The 17043-nt window shown below is 38.6% G+C and overlaps 1 protein-coding gene and 1 long non-coding RNA gene across 4 annotated transcripts in view; one reads left to right on the top strand and one right to left on the bottom strand.

The window, feature by feature from the left end:
• Positions 1 to 17043, bottom strand: part of ITFG1 (integrin alpha FG-GAP repeat containing 1) — a 73114-nt gene that overhangs the window by 30982 nt on the left and 25089 nt on the right. Inside the window, exon 9 of the mRNA XM_064386454.1 lies at positions 6247 to 6341. Within this exon, the coding sequence (XP_064242524.1) occupies positions 6247 to 6341 (95 nt within the window). The remainder of the gene's footprint in view (positions 1 to 6246; positions 6342 to 17043) is intronic.
• LOC135279248 (uncharacterized) overlaps positions 1 to 17043 on the top strand; it is a 135917-nt gene that overhangs the window by 95378 nt on the left and 23496 nt on the right. For 2 of the 3 annotated variants that reach the window (XR_010346525.1, XR_010346524.1), the window contains exon 5: positions 2460 to 4188. This is a non-coding gene — a long non-coding RNA (uncharacterized LOC135279248). Of the gene's footprint in view, positions 1 to 2459; positions 4189 to 11632; positions 11734 to 17043 lie in introns of those variants that run through there. The other variant, XR_010346526.1, reaches the window with a different exon arrangement.

Below are 17043 nucleotides of genomic sequence, written 5' to 3'. Positions count from 1 at the left end.
TGTGTGCAGCCCAGAGAGGGCTGAGAAGGCTGGGGCAGTCCTGCCTGGCAGGGCACACACCCAGCGTGTGCCCTGGCTCTGAACTGAATCCTGACCTGCAACGCCTGCTCAACCTCAACCCTGACATCAACCACACCTGGACCCAACGCCTGCTCAACCTCAACCCTGACATCAAACACCGGGACCCAACGCCTGCTCAACCTCAAACCTGACATCAACCATACCTGGACCCAACGCCTGCTCCACCTCAAACCTGACATCAACCACACCTGGACCCAACGCCTGCTCAACCTCAACCCTGACATCAAACACCGGGACCCAACGCCTGCTCCACCTCAAACCTGACATCAACCATACCTGGACCCAACGCCTGCTCAAAGTCAAACCTGACATCAAACACACCTGGACCTCACACCCCACGACATGCACATGTCTAGTTAGTTACTCGTAGTTGCTGAAGGTTTGCAAAAATCTAAGAAACAGAAAATAAGGACAATACTCTTACCCTGAGGGAAATTTTTCTGAGGGTTGGATTTCTTAGCACTTACTTGTCATGCAGAAGACAGATGAAACAATATTATTGCAAAATAGTCTAATTTTGAAAAACAGTGATTGAAATCAGAACCATGAAATATAATACAGCTTTTACTTTACATGGTATCATTCACACAGTCATTGCAGTAAAATCTAATTATATCCATCATATACTTTCTAAATGTTCCCAGGTATGGTAATGCTATCTTAAAGAGACAAAATTTAAAATGAATTTTTAGGCACATATACAAATTTGTTTTCCTTTATACTCTATTCAGAGTGATTAATAGAATGCAATTTCACATTCCTAAGGTCTACAATGAGATACAAAACAAAAGGTGAGCACAACACCACCTATTGCTAGCAAGCATCAGCACCACTGACAGCACAGAGCAAATCCATCCATGCCACTGCAGCAGCCATGGGGCTTTTCCCAAAAGCAGCTGTGTAACATTCCAGAACATCAGCCTTGTTTAAGGCATAAGCAGATCACACTCCAGCACCAGCTGTGACTTACTGACAGTTTAAATTCAGAGTAATCCATGCTTTTGGTGGAACCCCTTCAGTAGATTTCTACTACGAACTCCACTATTGTGTAATGTAATGCAAAATTAATTGTTCCTGTGCCTCAGGACATATAGTCCAGTACAAAAGGCAGAAAAATGAGAAAGTGTTTGTCAAGAATACAAATATCCTGCTTATTTTGTATTTGATAATCCAGACAATTACTTTAAGATTCATATTTGCTGTTATTATGTTACTAGGAAAAGACTAAAACGAATTTTTTAATTTCTAAGATAGAAATAGGAGGGTATAATGAGGACACATGAAGCTATTTTTTTTTCAGTGTTCTGATCATATGATTTCTCCTACATAGCTCAGATGAGAAAGACAAAAAAGTTGAGTAAGTGTATTTTTAAAAGAAATTTTAAATGAACACAAAATTCAGTCAGAGGAATCAGATTCACTTCTTCCTTTTCTGTTAAAATTCTTTTGCATAGCATCACTACTAACATCATGTAAAACATTTATATCAAAATAATGATTTGTAGGCTAATATAGGAAAAAGATTTAAATGTCTGAAAATTTTAGCTCTTCAAACATTTGTTTTTCAAGAAGTAGAAAGGAGAATGCTTTCCTGCTCTGTGAAAACATAATTTTCATTTTGAAAAAGATGTGGGGATTTGAGAAAAATGTAAAGCACCTTGCAGTCACTGTCAAGGGCTCATTTCTTACAAAGTCCACACTCTTCCATACACTGGGGAAGGCACTTCTCTTGCTCAAAAGCCTGTGAGCAGGTCTTTGAGCCCAACCTGTGGGATTAAAATGTCTCCATTTTTAAATTATGGCCAGAAACCCAGGCAGCACAAAACCCACCCCCAGCCAGCTGCTGCTTCCAGGCCACAGAACACGGGCAGGCAGGGAGCCAGCTGTGAGTCACAACCTTGGGAATTAGAGCCCCTTCCTGGCCAATGCATTTTGTGGGAATGCCAAAGATGAGCATCAGCAGTGGCCTAAAGAGCTGTCCCAGCACCAGAAGTACCAGAGGTGCTTTCCCTGGGGCTCCCTCTCTCAGTGCACTGCAGTTCAGCTGCACACAACAAATAACTCACAGGATTTCAGCATGCATTCGGCTTTCAGTGCATCCAAGGCTCACCTGAATCCCTCAACAGCTGAGGAAATTACTCTGCTTTACACCATTAACTTATGGTGTTCAAAGCCCAGAAGGTGACAATCCACAGCATTGCTTTAGAATCATAGAAAAAAGGAACCAAAGCAGTAAAAGTCATGTTTTCAATGCTCACAGCCCCCAGCTGCTTTCAGAAAGAGAAGCAACTTAGAAATGATGAGAGGATCTTGCAGAATATGACATTTATAAAAACTACAGCAGCTGAATCCATTTCCCCTTTTAAACTGTTACACAGGAATGAGGAAAAACTCCTGACACTGACTGACTGCAGCTGATAATCGATGCTGTCACCTCCCTCTCTAGCCTAGAGAGTGACACCATGAAGACCTGGGGTTTGCTGCAGGATGCACTGCTGTGTTCTACTTCAGACCTACTCCATTTCCAAGAGGAATAAAGCTGTAGCCTTTCTATTGTACTGAAGAAGGTTATAAGAATCATCAAGCCCACAAAGAAACTCTCAGATGAAGGGACTGAAATAATAGTGTTTGCCTCAGGAAACAAATGAAAAATCATACTGAATACTTGGCAAAATTAAAGAAGAATTAGTCATCTCTAAGAATATCACAGTATCTAGAGTTCCTATATTAAACAGTACCAAGGACTTCAAAACATTTCCCAGATTAGACTGTAACTATTGCAGGTGAATTTAAAGAAGTCTGAGGTGTCCTAACACCTGCCACAATCTGAAACAGCATATAGGATTCCACTTGGATCTGACAGCAATTCTGCTGTTGCTATGGAAACATTCATATTCCTTTAAAACCTTAGGAGGTCTGTATCTCCTTAAGCCACTCTTGTGTATTTTGTTGGCCTTTACTTCTGCTCCACCATCTGAAAGAAGAAAAAATCTGAGATATTCCTAACACTTAACCCCCCCAACCAGCATCACATAAATTAAAACCTCCGATGAAAGGTTATCCTTGAAATAATTCTCCTAGCTTGGCCTGGCTTTCCAGTAGCCATCCAGTTGGGCCAAAGACATGAGAAATATCCTGACAGACAGGATCTTACTGGAACAGCTCCAAAGCCTGACAGGCCATTGCCTGCCTCTCCTCAGTGTAAGCTGTAGAGCCACTAATTGTACAGGTGTGTATTTCTGACTTTTATGCATTTCATCCCAAAGCATCACCCACTATCGTAGAACTGAAGTAACTGTTCCTCATTTGGTTTTATCAAATGTTACAGCAGACAAGCAGGAAAGACAGAACCAGGCCCAGTAGGCAAAGTATTTTTTTTATAAGATTTGTCTCATTTGAAGTCTTTCAGATTTGAGATCAGTTTCGTACTAAAAAAAAAAAAAAGAAATTCTGAAAACAAGAATTTGTTACTACACCTTTAACTAAAAAAACAAGCCACAAAACCCCACAGCAAAAAGTGAAAAAAGACAATGGAGATACAGAGTCTTCTATTTTTTCAGTAATAGTCTTGCAATTTCTCAGTTTCCCAGAGATTCCCTACCAGTTCCACAAGGGATTCCATCCCCTTGTTGAAACACATTCTGCCCACTGCAAGGGTTCCTGATTATTTCCCTCAACCTGTAAAGTGATTGGTAAACAGAAGCTATTCCAGTCTGTTTCCACGAGTTTATGTTTATCATTTCTCATGAAGAGTAACTCATTTAGTCAAATCTTATCATCTGACCTCACAATGACCAAATTCAATGAAATGAAACATTTATTTCCAAATAAATATAAGAATTGGCATATTTGAATAGTTTTCTACCTGAAGGAAGCATGCAACACATGGGAAAAGCTGCAGAATGAAGACATGATACTTTTCACTGTGTCAGAATAGAAAAGAGAAAAACTTCCAAAAGGAAAAAGCCGCATCACCTCCAGATGAGCGCAAGAAAAGAATATTCCAGATAGAATTCTTTAAAAGGTTAGACCAGAGTAAGTCATTATTGCATGCCATTTGATACTGTCATTTTTAATTAAAGTCATTCTAAAAATACGCAGGGAAAATTGCTTTAACGTTTCTAGGTGAGTCCAAATACTTTTTAATACCTTTTTTCTAGCAGGGTGAGAATCTTTTGGATTCTTTGCTCTTTAAAATAAAGGGGCAATATTTAACTGCTAATTTTTATCTCAAAAGTAATTATCACTTGGAATTTTCTTTCAAATTGAAACTACACAATGACATTGCTAAATTGAGTAAACAAATTAAATATAGGTTAAATAAATGATGTATTTGTGACTAAGCAGCTTACTCCTGTCAAAAAAAGGAACTTATGAAGCACGATAAAAACTGGCTGCATGCAGTGTTAGATCAGAGCAGGTTACTGTAACAGACTCTGCCTTGAAACATTCTGATATTATGCAAACTGACCCAAACCTTCCTCTGCACTACTGCACCACTTCCTTTTGGGAACACATCCTGACCAACAGGATCCTCAGACCCCACAGCTCTCAGTGGTTCCAGCTGTTTGTGTGGGGTTGGTTCACTTTCTACACTGAAATTACTTTATTTAGAATGTTTGTCTCAAATTTACTTGAGGAGCAGAACTCAAATTCCTTTTAATTCTTACATTATGCAGATAAGGAAGGAAACGGAGGGCTCAAGGGCAGCTGTCCTTTGGCAAGGAGCAGCCCAGCCACTCCCCTGCATGGTTCTGCCAGAGCAGAAGCAAGGCAAGAGCACAACCTGAGCATCCACCTGCTTTGTGCAAAGGCTCTGACCCTTAACTCAAACTCTGCTGTAGCCCAGCACTCAGCAATGCTCAATCCATCAGCTGTGTTCTGTGTGTAGAAGGGATGAATGTAAAAGAAAAATAAATCTAAACCAAAACAAGAAACCAACAACCAACCAACCAGCGGGCACAGCAAAACGGGACTTCTGAGAACAGAGCTGCCAAGCTCAGAAGGTCAAAAGATAAAAATTACCAGAATTAGAGTTATTGTTTCATACTCTGATGTCATGTTCCATCCCAGTCATGCCCCCTGCACTGACTGGGAGCTACGTACTTTCCTTTCCTATACAGAGTGATTTTCCTCACTAGTATGCTACAGCCTGTGTTCTATGAATTTTGATTCTCTAAATGAGAAAATCTACACTCTAAACTTGGGCTACAGACTGTAACAAGTTCAGCTATAAATTCTGAATTTTAGATCAGAGAGGGTACTACTTTTAGCACAAAATTCAACTTAAAATTTTTCAGTGAGGGAATAATCAGTAATTGATAACATGGTTAGCAACATGTATGGCACACATTGTAATTCCCTCTGAGTACCCTACAGTGACTTTTGCTGCCAGCTACAAGTACTTTGTATGTCACCTTGGCCTTTAGGTTCACACTGCAAAATATGAATCTAGTAAAACATTTATTAAGCCATTCAACAAACATCTAGTTAATTTACTGTATGCTGCAACTTTATTATAAATCAGGGCATTGTAAATACTTAAACCAGATGATCACATACTTAAATAAATGAACATATAATAATCTATTCCATGACATATAACCATGTCTTGGAAAGCCAGTAGTGTAATGAACAAACAACCCTCCAACAATTTAACAGACACACAGCCTAAAAAAGTGTTCTATACCACCTGGAAATTTACTTCATTAATAACAAACAAAGACAAAATAGAAATTAGGGGTAAGAAGTGTGGGCTGATAGATGTGTGTGCATATATATTTTTACTCTAAAATAACTCCCTAAGTTAAACTAAACAAGCTCATTTGAATTAGATTTGTTTCCAGCTCTTCACACAAACCTTGTTTTTCATCTCATGCTGGAACAGTTATGGTGCTTCAAATGCAGTGTTTTGCAATCAAGAAAGTGACTCTTCAGGAGCATCCATCATTTCTTTGAGTAGAATTATCCATTATAAAAAATTCTAGGAACCTCTTTCACCAAACCCGTATTTTTTCAGATAGGGAACACACAAGTAAATAAATACAAGTCTCTTGTATTCTATTATGACAGGTGAGGAGATTTCACTTATTTCCTAAAAAGTTTCTATTTCATGTAATTTTATAAACACGGTACTTTGTCTTAGTTATTCCAAATCCACATTACCTGGTCCAGTCCCAGCTTGGTTAGGTAGATGGCACTTCTTTGACATGTGTCATCTTCACAGACTGGTAATAAATGTTCACTTTGTCCATCCCCATCTGTCAAAGAGAAAAAAAAGCCTGTCAGCTTTGTATCTGCAAAATCAGAAACCCTGTGTATATTAAATAATCAGCTGTGAATAACTTACACCTTTTTTAAATGTGAAAAATTACATGGTATAAACTAGACCTGTTCAAAATCTTTAACCTAATAATCTGTGTCTTTTGTTTGAAGATTGCCTTTGCTGATGTACTTTCATCTCCATATTGAGAGAATTTGAAATTTTACTGACATAGTGAGAAGAGCAAGTCCTTAGTAACTTAATCCCTGTGTTCAGTTGGGATTAAAATTACCTTTAATACCAATCCACCATTACAAGTCCACCATAAAAACTTATTTAATTTTCTGAACTAGTTTTAAACTCTCACACTGTCAGCAAGACTTTAAGAAGAGTCATGAGTTCACAAGTAATATCTTAATCTGTACTTAGCACAAAACACAACACTGGAGAGTTGATTAACACAACGGCTAATAAATCCCAGGCTTATAGAATTAGGTAAAATTGAGTAAATTACAGGTTTTCAAAAATGTTCTTTAAGCGCCTTTAATCCATGTATTTCAAAAACCTTTAGTAGAATAATGACCTTTTAATATTTAAACAAGCAATGACTATTTGCATCTAGAGTTCTGACACACAGAGTATAGAGTGGGGGAAAAAGTAATAATTTACTGTCCATTATCCACTCCAGGAGAAATCTCTGGGTTGCCATGGTGACCTTGCCTCCCTCCCAGGGGCCAGGCCAGCAGTGGCAGCTCCCTGGCAGGGCTGGGAGGGCACAGAGGCAGCAGCAAGAACTGCTGCATGGAGAGCCTGGGCTGCCAGATGCCACCAGAACCACAGCTGCCTTGCCATGCCATGCACCCCCAGCTCAGGCACATTGCAGGCAATCCACTTTCCCAGCCCATGGAATCAAAGCTCACAGTGTAACAAAAACAATTCACCTTTTCAACTTGCCCCTTAGCCCGTACAGCTTTGAGGAGCTGGGTATTTCATTTGAGAGAACCACAGTGTTCACTCTCAACACTGAAATACAGAGAGGTCCTCATCTGGCACGTTAATTACTTGAATCATTTCCATCACAGGATTCTATATTACACCTATAAAATATTGCAGGTTACAGCCACAAACATCCTCTCAGTCTGGCTCCCTGACAGCTGCTTGGCAATGCCACAATAAATGAAATTTGTACTGGTCTGATGTTTCAGAAATGCAGCTTATGAACATGCTACAAAACACATTTCTGTAGGAACCACAAAGGTGCTGGGAGCACCAGGGGGCCTCAGGCACAGCTACTGCTTGGGTTTGCAGAAATCCAAACCAGCTTATTTAGGCAAGTAGATTTTGTAAAATTGCTTGATGAGATCTCCTGAGCTAATATGCAAAAAACAGATCATTTGCCTGTTACTGAACCCTTTATTCACTTTCCAGCCCAGAACTGGCCCTAGCCCAGAAGTCCTGTCATACTTTAGCAGCACAAGAAAGGCTTTCTCAGCCTGCCAGCCCCTTCCTCCCTTTGGGGGTGTGTACATCTATAGCAGTGCAGTTGCATTTCTGGGTCCCTCCCTTGTTTCATCAGCAAGTTGGGAGATGGGAAGGAGGGTTATAAGGGGAGGAGGAGTGATGAAAATATCAGACTTCCCCAAATATCTCTAAGTGATAAAGCCAAACTTTTAGTGGCTTCCTACATCCCATCTGCCTCATGAATTACTTTACCTCACCACCAAACCCCTCCCAAATCCTCATGGCAGCTCTCTTCTCCAGGACAGATAATTTAGGATGTGAAGTAGCCTAGGTGATTGAAATCCAGTAAGTTCACATCCAAAAAGATAAGAAAGGGAATTCCCACTGAACAGAGAAATCAACATAGCAACTATTGAATCTGTCTGAAATCAGCACCAGCTTCTGAAGGTGTCTGCTTTCCTTCTTCATCATTCAAGAACAATTAAAACATGTTATCATCTTGAATCTTTGCTTGCGTGAACAAATTAAAATGCTGTTGGACTACAGTTTCTTTCTAAACTTAAATGGAAGTGTTCAATTTGCAAATTATAAACCATGGGAATATTGAAGGATTTGCAAAAATTTAATTAAAGTGCAGAGATATATGTTTTCTGAATATAAAATGTAAATTGAGCCCTAACATTTTAAATACATTTCTACAAAAGTTTCAGCATGAAGTGATTTTAGAAGTTTTTCAATAACACACAAGACAAAGAACCACCTTCCTCTGTTTGAAAAAGGGACAAGAACAAGGATATTCTCATTTTAAATTATGCTGTGGAGCAGAGGAGAATATAAAATGTTTGATTCTACTTATACTGCAAACATTCATCTTGTTATACCAATAACTCAGTTTGATAGTGTGGGTAGGTGATGCTCAGAGCAGGGCAGGCCATGGATGAAAACACCCTTGGAGCTTTGAGGAATAACAATCCATAGCACAGGAGGGACAGAGCTGGCACACAATGAGACACGAAGCCATCACCTTCCACACCAAGGTGTTGTACATAAATTACAAGTTCAAGACTTGAATAAAATATCCAGTATGATCAAAGAATGAATAAATGCAAATATGCATCAAACAGCATGCCTCTGTCCCTGCAAACTGAAAATACTATGATATATATTCCATATTGGAAGGCCAGAGTTTCCTCAATTGCTTTGACCAGAAGATAAATGTCCATTTACATAATTTCTCCTAGAGGACCATGTTTTCAGTTGCTATTTCTCTTCAATTCTGTGTAACAGATATTTAAGAATCCAGTAGTTAAAAAAATAAATTTCAAGATAAGAGAAAAATCTGTTGAAAATTTACAGCAGCTGACACATCTCAAATTATTGTTGTATCCACCTCACAAAAGTTTCTCAGACAGAGGTATCCATACTATGGAGACTGGACTGGTTTGCTTGGATTTTGTTTGTTTGGTCTTTATTTTCCTCTTTTATACTCTGTGCTCAGCTGAATTTAAAGATGACAAAGATGAGATATAAAAACATTAATCTGGCACTTAGACAGAACAAATATTAAACTTGGAAGGTTTCAAGTAAAGCACCAGCATTGAACATGTAGCTGGAAATGGGACATCAATGAAACAAGAATATCTTCTGAGCTGTAGCAAAATAGTTTAAGAAAATCCACAATTAGTCAAATACAGCATTACAGAAAAGTAGCAATCAAAAGAAGAAAAGCCCAACATTCTTCATCTCTATCATAACATTACATCTTATTTCTTCTCCAGTTTTTATTTCTAAAGCACATCTTATAATGTACAGATCCATCTTTTATAACCAGAAATAAAATGTTTCCTGCATTTCTGAAGCTTTTTCAAAGACACTGTGAAAACAACTAATCAATACACAGCACCTTTTACAGTTTTGAAAGAAAATATTTCCTTCTTCTTCTTTGCATGATTCCACCTTGGAAGCACCTGCTGGAATGCAAACTACTGACCTTGAAGACCACACAGAACACACCCCCAGCAGTTGCTAACTTAAGAGCTTTAACTCACTAACAACAAATTCACCTTGGACCCAAGAAACACTTCCTATCTCCATGCCTGGTTTCAATCCCAATGTAAATAAACATCCTTCAGTTTTCAACTCTGATCTTGAAGCTAAATTTCTCCACAAAGGAAGACAGAAATTCAAAGGAGTATCATTAGCACAACTGATCAGTGCAATTAGGTATGCACAGGTGACAAAGCAATGGTGACAACAGCTGGATGATCCCATCACACCTACAGTTTCAAGTATTTATTAAAAATACCTTGCATAACATGTCTTTAATAATCTTCTTCAGCCTAGGTCTACCCAGGAAACCTGTTTCTGGAGACCCTCCATAATCTTCACTCAGTTCCTGGGGTCTGCTACTCTGTCTTTCTGTCCCTTTCATTTAAAAATGAAATCTCATTCCAAACTGGTGGAAATCTTATTTGTAATTTCAATATCATTGGCAGCAGTAGGTGTGCCCAAATACTCCAGACTCCAAATGTCCTCTGCTAGCACCACTCAGCCTGGAGCACCTTTGACAGAGAACTCAGCTGTTAATGAGCAAGTTCTCAACACACGATTCTGGCTTGACTGATAACTCCATGGTTAACACAGATCAAGTTTTGTAGGCAGTGGAAAGGGCTAGATAAAGAACAGTCCTACGTACTCATCACCTGCAAACCTGTACTTATGTCTAAATATGTAAAGCCAAAATTAGCAGTCTTATTCCATCGAGGAATCATGTGAGGATCATCACTTACAACTGCCTGTTTGCAGCATTTCTAACACAGAGCCTCTTTCCAACACCTTGCAGGGAGGCTGTGTGAGAGACATTGCTGAGCTTGAACATTGATCATCAATGTTCACACAGCTCAAGTATTTTCAAACTGTTCTAAAAGTAAATTTGAATGGGAGAGAGCAGAAAAAACTTGTCAATCAGATTAAAGACAACATAATGTTATTAGAATTGTTAGATGCTCCAAAAGCAATACCAAGGTACTGCAGTCTGAGAACACATTTTAAACTGAATTCACAAATAGCAAATGCTCAAAGGAGCTCCACACAAGAAACTTCTTCCCAAACCCAGAGGTATCAGAGAGGTGCTTATAAAACAAATGCACTTGTAACTTAGCATGAGTAAACCTAGGCAAAAGACACTCAATCCCAATGTTCAAATTCCTTAACAAACATAGAAAAAGGTGTCACAAAAGTGCTCTCTTGCAACCAGGTCCAAGGACTGTCAGATTCATGCTTGTGCAATGTACTTTCCAACATGGGCTCTGGAAAGCAAATGGCCCCTGGGGAAATGCCAAGTTCTGTGATCACTCACTCCAAAACTGTTTCATAATACAGCAAGATCAAGTTGTAGCTATGAAGAGCAAGACAGCTTTTGGTGGGTGTATGATCTAAACCTTTTTAATTTAAATGCTCTGTACTTCTGCTGCAGTGTCATCTTACTTCTGCTCCTTTAAAAACAAAAATGGAATCAACTTTTTGGGGTTATTCTGAGATCATAGACTGATCATTGTAACTTATTACAGTTCTGTTAAACAGAAAAGTAGTTGTTTTCTAGCAAGTTGAGGGTTGGACTTGATGATCTGTAGAAGTTCTTTCTAACCCTAACTATTCTAAACTAAATGGAACTATATTCAATGGAAATATGTTAACTATACAGGCTAAGAAAGTCAGCTTTCATAATTCTGAACATAAAAACAAGAACCTTCAGATACCACAAAGTTCTCATTCATATCTCTCTCCCACTGGTCTCAGTATCCTCTCCCATGAATCTTTAATTTACAGTTCTGAAGAACAATAAGAGGAAAAAGAAGAAAAAAGCCCTGTCAGGGTTGTACTACAGCAATACCTTTCTGGGGCAGGCAAGAAGGCTACAATAAGTACAAGTGAGTTTGATATTCAAATAAAGTAAAGGTTTGTTTGAAAGCTGATTATCTTAAATTTATCTTCTCAAGTAATTAAATCATTAGACTTCTTTTATCACTCTGTGCCTTTAGGTGCACAGTGAGATGGCCATGACAGAGACAGTTATAATAAATTACTAAGATAATTACACATTATTAAAACAATCAGTGTCAGTTGCCTTTAGCAAATGTGAATCATAACTTCAAAAAAGAGATGCAAAGAGCATTCACAGATGATTCAAAGTTCTGTGGACATGAAAGAAATCCTCATAAACCTCTCCTTCACACTAAATCAATTCTGATTTTAAATCCTTCCAAAGAAGCCATATTCACAGCTCCACTGCATAGAAGCACTTAAACACAGCGTGCCAGCAAACTGCACAGTGAGACCCCAGGCTGCACCAGAGCCAACAGTGCAGCCTTCTGCCTCAAATGGAAATGCCAGCACCAAGCAGGGAACAGAAACTGCAACAAATACAATGTGAACAGCCCCCACAGCACACAAAATCATTGCTAAAACTCCTGTGCTGTTTCTGCTGAAAGCTGCTTGTTTCACATTAAAACAATCTCCCAAGCCTGGCCGTACATTTAGAGCTCAGTGATGTTCCACATGTTCAAAGCTCCCATGGCAACACCCTGCAGGTGCTGCCAAGGAAGGGATAACACAAAGCAAGGCCAGCCATGGGTGTAACAGCCTTGGGCCAGCTCAGCCTGGGCCCAGAGCTCCTCCTGTACCAACCATCACCAGGGCCAAAGAAAAATTCCATCCTGTGAAGATCTTCAACAAGGAACAGATAACCAAGTGACACAGGCAGCATTACACCAATTTTATTGTTGGAAAGAAAGAAAAATTCTTCTTAAGCTTCAAGCCCCTTTGACAAAAATTAATATGAAGCAACAGCAGTTCTTTTTCCCAGGAGATACTAGCATTTGTCAGCACATAAAGACCTTGGCAAAATATGGGGACCTGATTTCCCCCTCAGAAATTGACACTGTTTGGGAACTACATTTAAAACATTGAAGTATCACTGAAGAGCATTGCTGGTTACAAATTAACAAAGAACCCACACTTAGCTCCTAAATACACTTTCACAGACTCAAAACACAAGTGCCAATTATCTTGGTATTTCTCTATACACTGCTGCTTCAGAAGTGCATCATCTGGTACTAAAAGAATCTCTTCCACATCTGAAGTCTCTCAGAAGGCTTCATTTCCATTAACTTTCATACCTTTTTCACCCAAGCTGATCCCAGTAAACCCAGCTTTCCTCACATGCAGAGCATTTCACACACAGAAGTATTGTCACCCTGCACCTTAAGGTTCTCAGAGAATCCTTTCATTGACTACAGGAACACTAAATATTTTCACAACACAGTGCTCAAAGGAGAATGGTTTTCTTAAGGGGTTATTTACCAAAATGTACCATTAAAATTTCCCTTTGATACATTGCTACTGCATCTGAGGATGCAACATTCTGAGGGAAAAAAGAAATTCAGGTATTAGAATGAAGCTGACAGACAAAATTAAAAGGTACAAAATCAAAATGCAACTTCAGCTGCAGGATAATTAATGTCTACTTTAAAAAAAAATCTTTCAACAAAATGCATTTGGCACAGTGCAACAAAAGGTTGAAAAACCCCCAAAGGTTAGGCACTATATTATCCACTTTAAACATAATTAATTGGCAATAATGAGCTATCATTTCCTACAAGGAAAGTGATAATTACTACCACATGTCATACAAGTAGTTAACATACATAAAATAGTTCAATTACTTGGTAGGGAGGAGAACAGAGAGGATTCTCTTAGGATTATTAGTTGGATAACTGGATTTTCAATATGAGAACAAATTAAGTTCAGGTCTCCAAAAGACTTTGATGGAACTTTAAGAAACCCAACCCGCATTTGCTCAAAAATCATAGCATAGCTCAAAAAGTGTGCATAGCAGGGGTGAATGCAAACTTCTTAGAGGAGAGAAAAGGCAGCATAAGAAATCAAATGGTGACTAAAAAATAAAGGACTGGGCTGGCTAAAACCTACCTAGAGAAACAAAGAGTTGTGCTGTATTTATTTATGAGGACACCATGATAAATTTGATTTCAAAAAGCCATTTTCACTCTCTTTTAAATACAGGCCAAAACAAAGTTCTTTGCCTTAACTAAGCAACATCAATGACTTATTACTCCAACTTTTACAGTGTCAGATACCAAAGGATGATCTTAAATCTCTGCTATCCAGCTGAACCAATCATAGTTAAATACCAATTATGACACCAGTTTCCTATAGAAATGAATTAATGGCTCGTATAATCAGCACAATATCCTGTGCTAATCATTTGTGATTCACTACTTCAAAAACATGTCATTAATCTTTAAATTAATGAGAAAATAGCAGGTTATTGTGTCCAAAATATGGTTCACATTTATCTAATGCTAAAAAATTGGTAATTTTCAGATTGTCCCATTGAAATCCTTCTATTTCTTTAAAAATACAACATTTTCCTAGTAATTTAAGTGACATTTAATAAAACTCTCTATATACTTGTAAGTATTTATCAGGGTTCTAGACAACATCTATGATTTCCTCTAAAGACAGTACAAGCAGATCTTATAAAACTCCTCTGCCAGCTCACAGATAACAACAGTGCAGGATTAATCATTTTTGCTATAGCAACCACTGCACTGCAATTACCATAGTGACATGAGAAGAATAGAAAAAGTAATAATGAAGAGCTCTTACTTGTTTGGAGCAATGTGGCAACTAAATAAGTGCAGAATTCTCTAGCACCCAACTCTGCTCACCTTAATCAATTGAAATGCCATTCGTAATAGATGTCAAAAAGCTTTTCTGATTTATTTTTAAAAGGGCAATACAAATTTGTCAGTTGTCCTTTGGTCAGATTGATACACAAATCACTGCTATCATGTAACAGGGGGAAGTGCAGCTTATTACAGAGGTTCCAACTTAGCCATAAAGTGTAAGGTCTACTCCATTACCATAAATGTATTGATATATACACACATCCTTCTATGTAATTTTCCATTAAAATACACACACACACACATATATATATAAATGTACTGGACTTTCAGATGCATACAAACATACATTTGCATATTTTTTTAATGAAAAAAAATCTTTATTTTTTTCAGTACTTTAGGAACACTTGGTACTAAGATTATACCAACATCTGCGACAGTTTCTCATGAGTCACTTAATTGCTGGTTTTTCCAACTCCACTTAGCCAAATACTTTATACTTGATAGCTGTTGTTCAACGTGCTTAGTTTAAGAAAGGAAATCTTGCCCCAAATTAGTTGCTTTTACAAGTTCTCAGTCAGACTCTTATACAAAGCTCCCTCCTTTTATCAAATGGCAAATACTCATGGCTGGAAAGAGTACTTCAAATAAAATTTTCAGAAGCAGGAAAGAATGTTAGACAAAGTGACCTTTCGAAACAATGGTTATTTTGTTAAGAGGCAGGTGTGATCAGTAAATCAGAACCTTGCACTGCAGGAGTGCAAGAAGGCACAAGCAGAGTGAGAGTGGCTGGGCCTGACACCACTGCAGAGCCCAACACGCACACGGTTAATTCATGACAAGTGGCAGAGTGAAAGCACAGAGATACAGAACCCTCTGGGACCTTCAGCAAATGGCAAAGCTGGCACATCAGCTGTGAGGTACAGAAAATGTCAAGGAGGGGAAGAAAAATAGAGGCAGGCATCCCAGAAGTAAGAATGTCAGAGGCTTGTGCTGAATCTTGAACATTTCTAGTGCCAGTGGCTGTGTCCCAGTGCCAAGAGGAGGATGCCTGTGGCACAGCAGAGTGTGAGTGCACAGCACATTCTGCATCATGCACAGCTTGGCAAAACCTGCCAAAGGTAGAAGGCAGCATAATCTTCTAACATATCTCATTTTCCATTTCCTTGTGGTACTTCGATTTGTTGTGCAATCAATCAGGCCCCGTTATTCCAAACTGCAAACCATCATACCCTAACTTCCTTTGACTTACAATCATTATTCTGTCATTTTTGAAATGGAAAACTGAAAAGAGGAGAGGTTCAAGTCTGACAATCCATTTCTAGCAATGCATTGCCTGTAACTCCAGCTCAGTACAAGCAGCTGTATGCTCAAAGCCAGCATTTTGAAGCACCTCAGTGTGAGCAGACACAGCACAGTGGGTAAATGCAGGTACTGTGACACAGCAGCACACTCATCAGGGGAGATGCTGCTCCTTTGTTGTTGGGCTGGTGCAGAACAAATGAATCTGATGATAATTAGCAGTGAGGGCATTAAACAAGGGTGCTGGAAGTCCAGCCCAGCAGTCCCTGGGCACTGCCCTTCCTCCCAAGCTCAGCTGTACCAAACCACTGCCCTGCCACAGCACTGCACACTCCATTTAGCCACACATTCAAAATTTTAACTTTAACATTGGAACAGCTCCACTTCTCTTTGTGAGGATATCCCAGGGTTTATTACATTTCCATTAATTACTGTGAATTTCTAAGATTATGATTTATCATTTGGGCTCATTAGCCACCTAACACAGAGATAAAATTATCCTGCATTAAGATAGCTCTTCACATTGCCATTGTTAAACACTTATAAAAAAATTCTATTTAGTACCTATTAAGACACATTATTCAGAACACCAGCTTGGAAAATGATTACAAAAGACCCAGAACACTTAATTTTTTTTTTTACTACGAAAACTGTATTATTCTATTCTTTCCTTCATATATTATATAGATAAGTATTCAAACTTGAAGACAAATAGTAAAATATTTTATTAAAACTTTGTCAAAGATTTTAGAAAATGGGGTAAACATTACACAGAAGAGCCTGGGGCACAGTTCAGGTTCTACCTGACTTCACTGCCTGTAGATCTGATCTAAGCACCATCACCCACCCAGCAGAGGTGCCCTGCATTCACACATCAGCCTCAAAACACTTCTGAGTGGCAGCACAGAGCAAGCGAGTCACACTCGAAGTTTAAAAATTGTCATTTCTTTAAAATAAGTTTTTGAAGGAAATGTTGAAACAAGGCTACTGTTTGACAACATTTAAAGACAAGGTCAGTCTCACTGTAACAAGTGTGTTGTACAAATACAGTAATTATTTTTTAAGAAGTTATTTACAGTCAATTATGTCAGCAGAGTCAGGCCTGCAACACTGCCTCTGGTTGGAAAATTGTTATTTTAGTGCATAGAAAAATAGTATTTTCTGCACCACAAAACCAACATGCCCCATTCTCTGTAACATGACAAAGACATTGATAAGCCACAATTGACT

This window comes from Passer domesticus, chromosome 12, assembly GCF_036417665.1.
Source record: "Passer domesticus isolate bPasDom1 chromosome 12, bPasDom1.hap1, whole genome shotgun sequence".
NCBI classification, from domain to species: Eukaryota; Metazoa; Chordata; class Aves; order Passeriformes; family Passeridae; genus Passer; species Passer domesticus.
The sequence above is the reverse complement of the archived record's forward strand: the minus strand, read 5'-3'. Positions and strand labels throughout refer to the sequence as shown.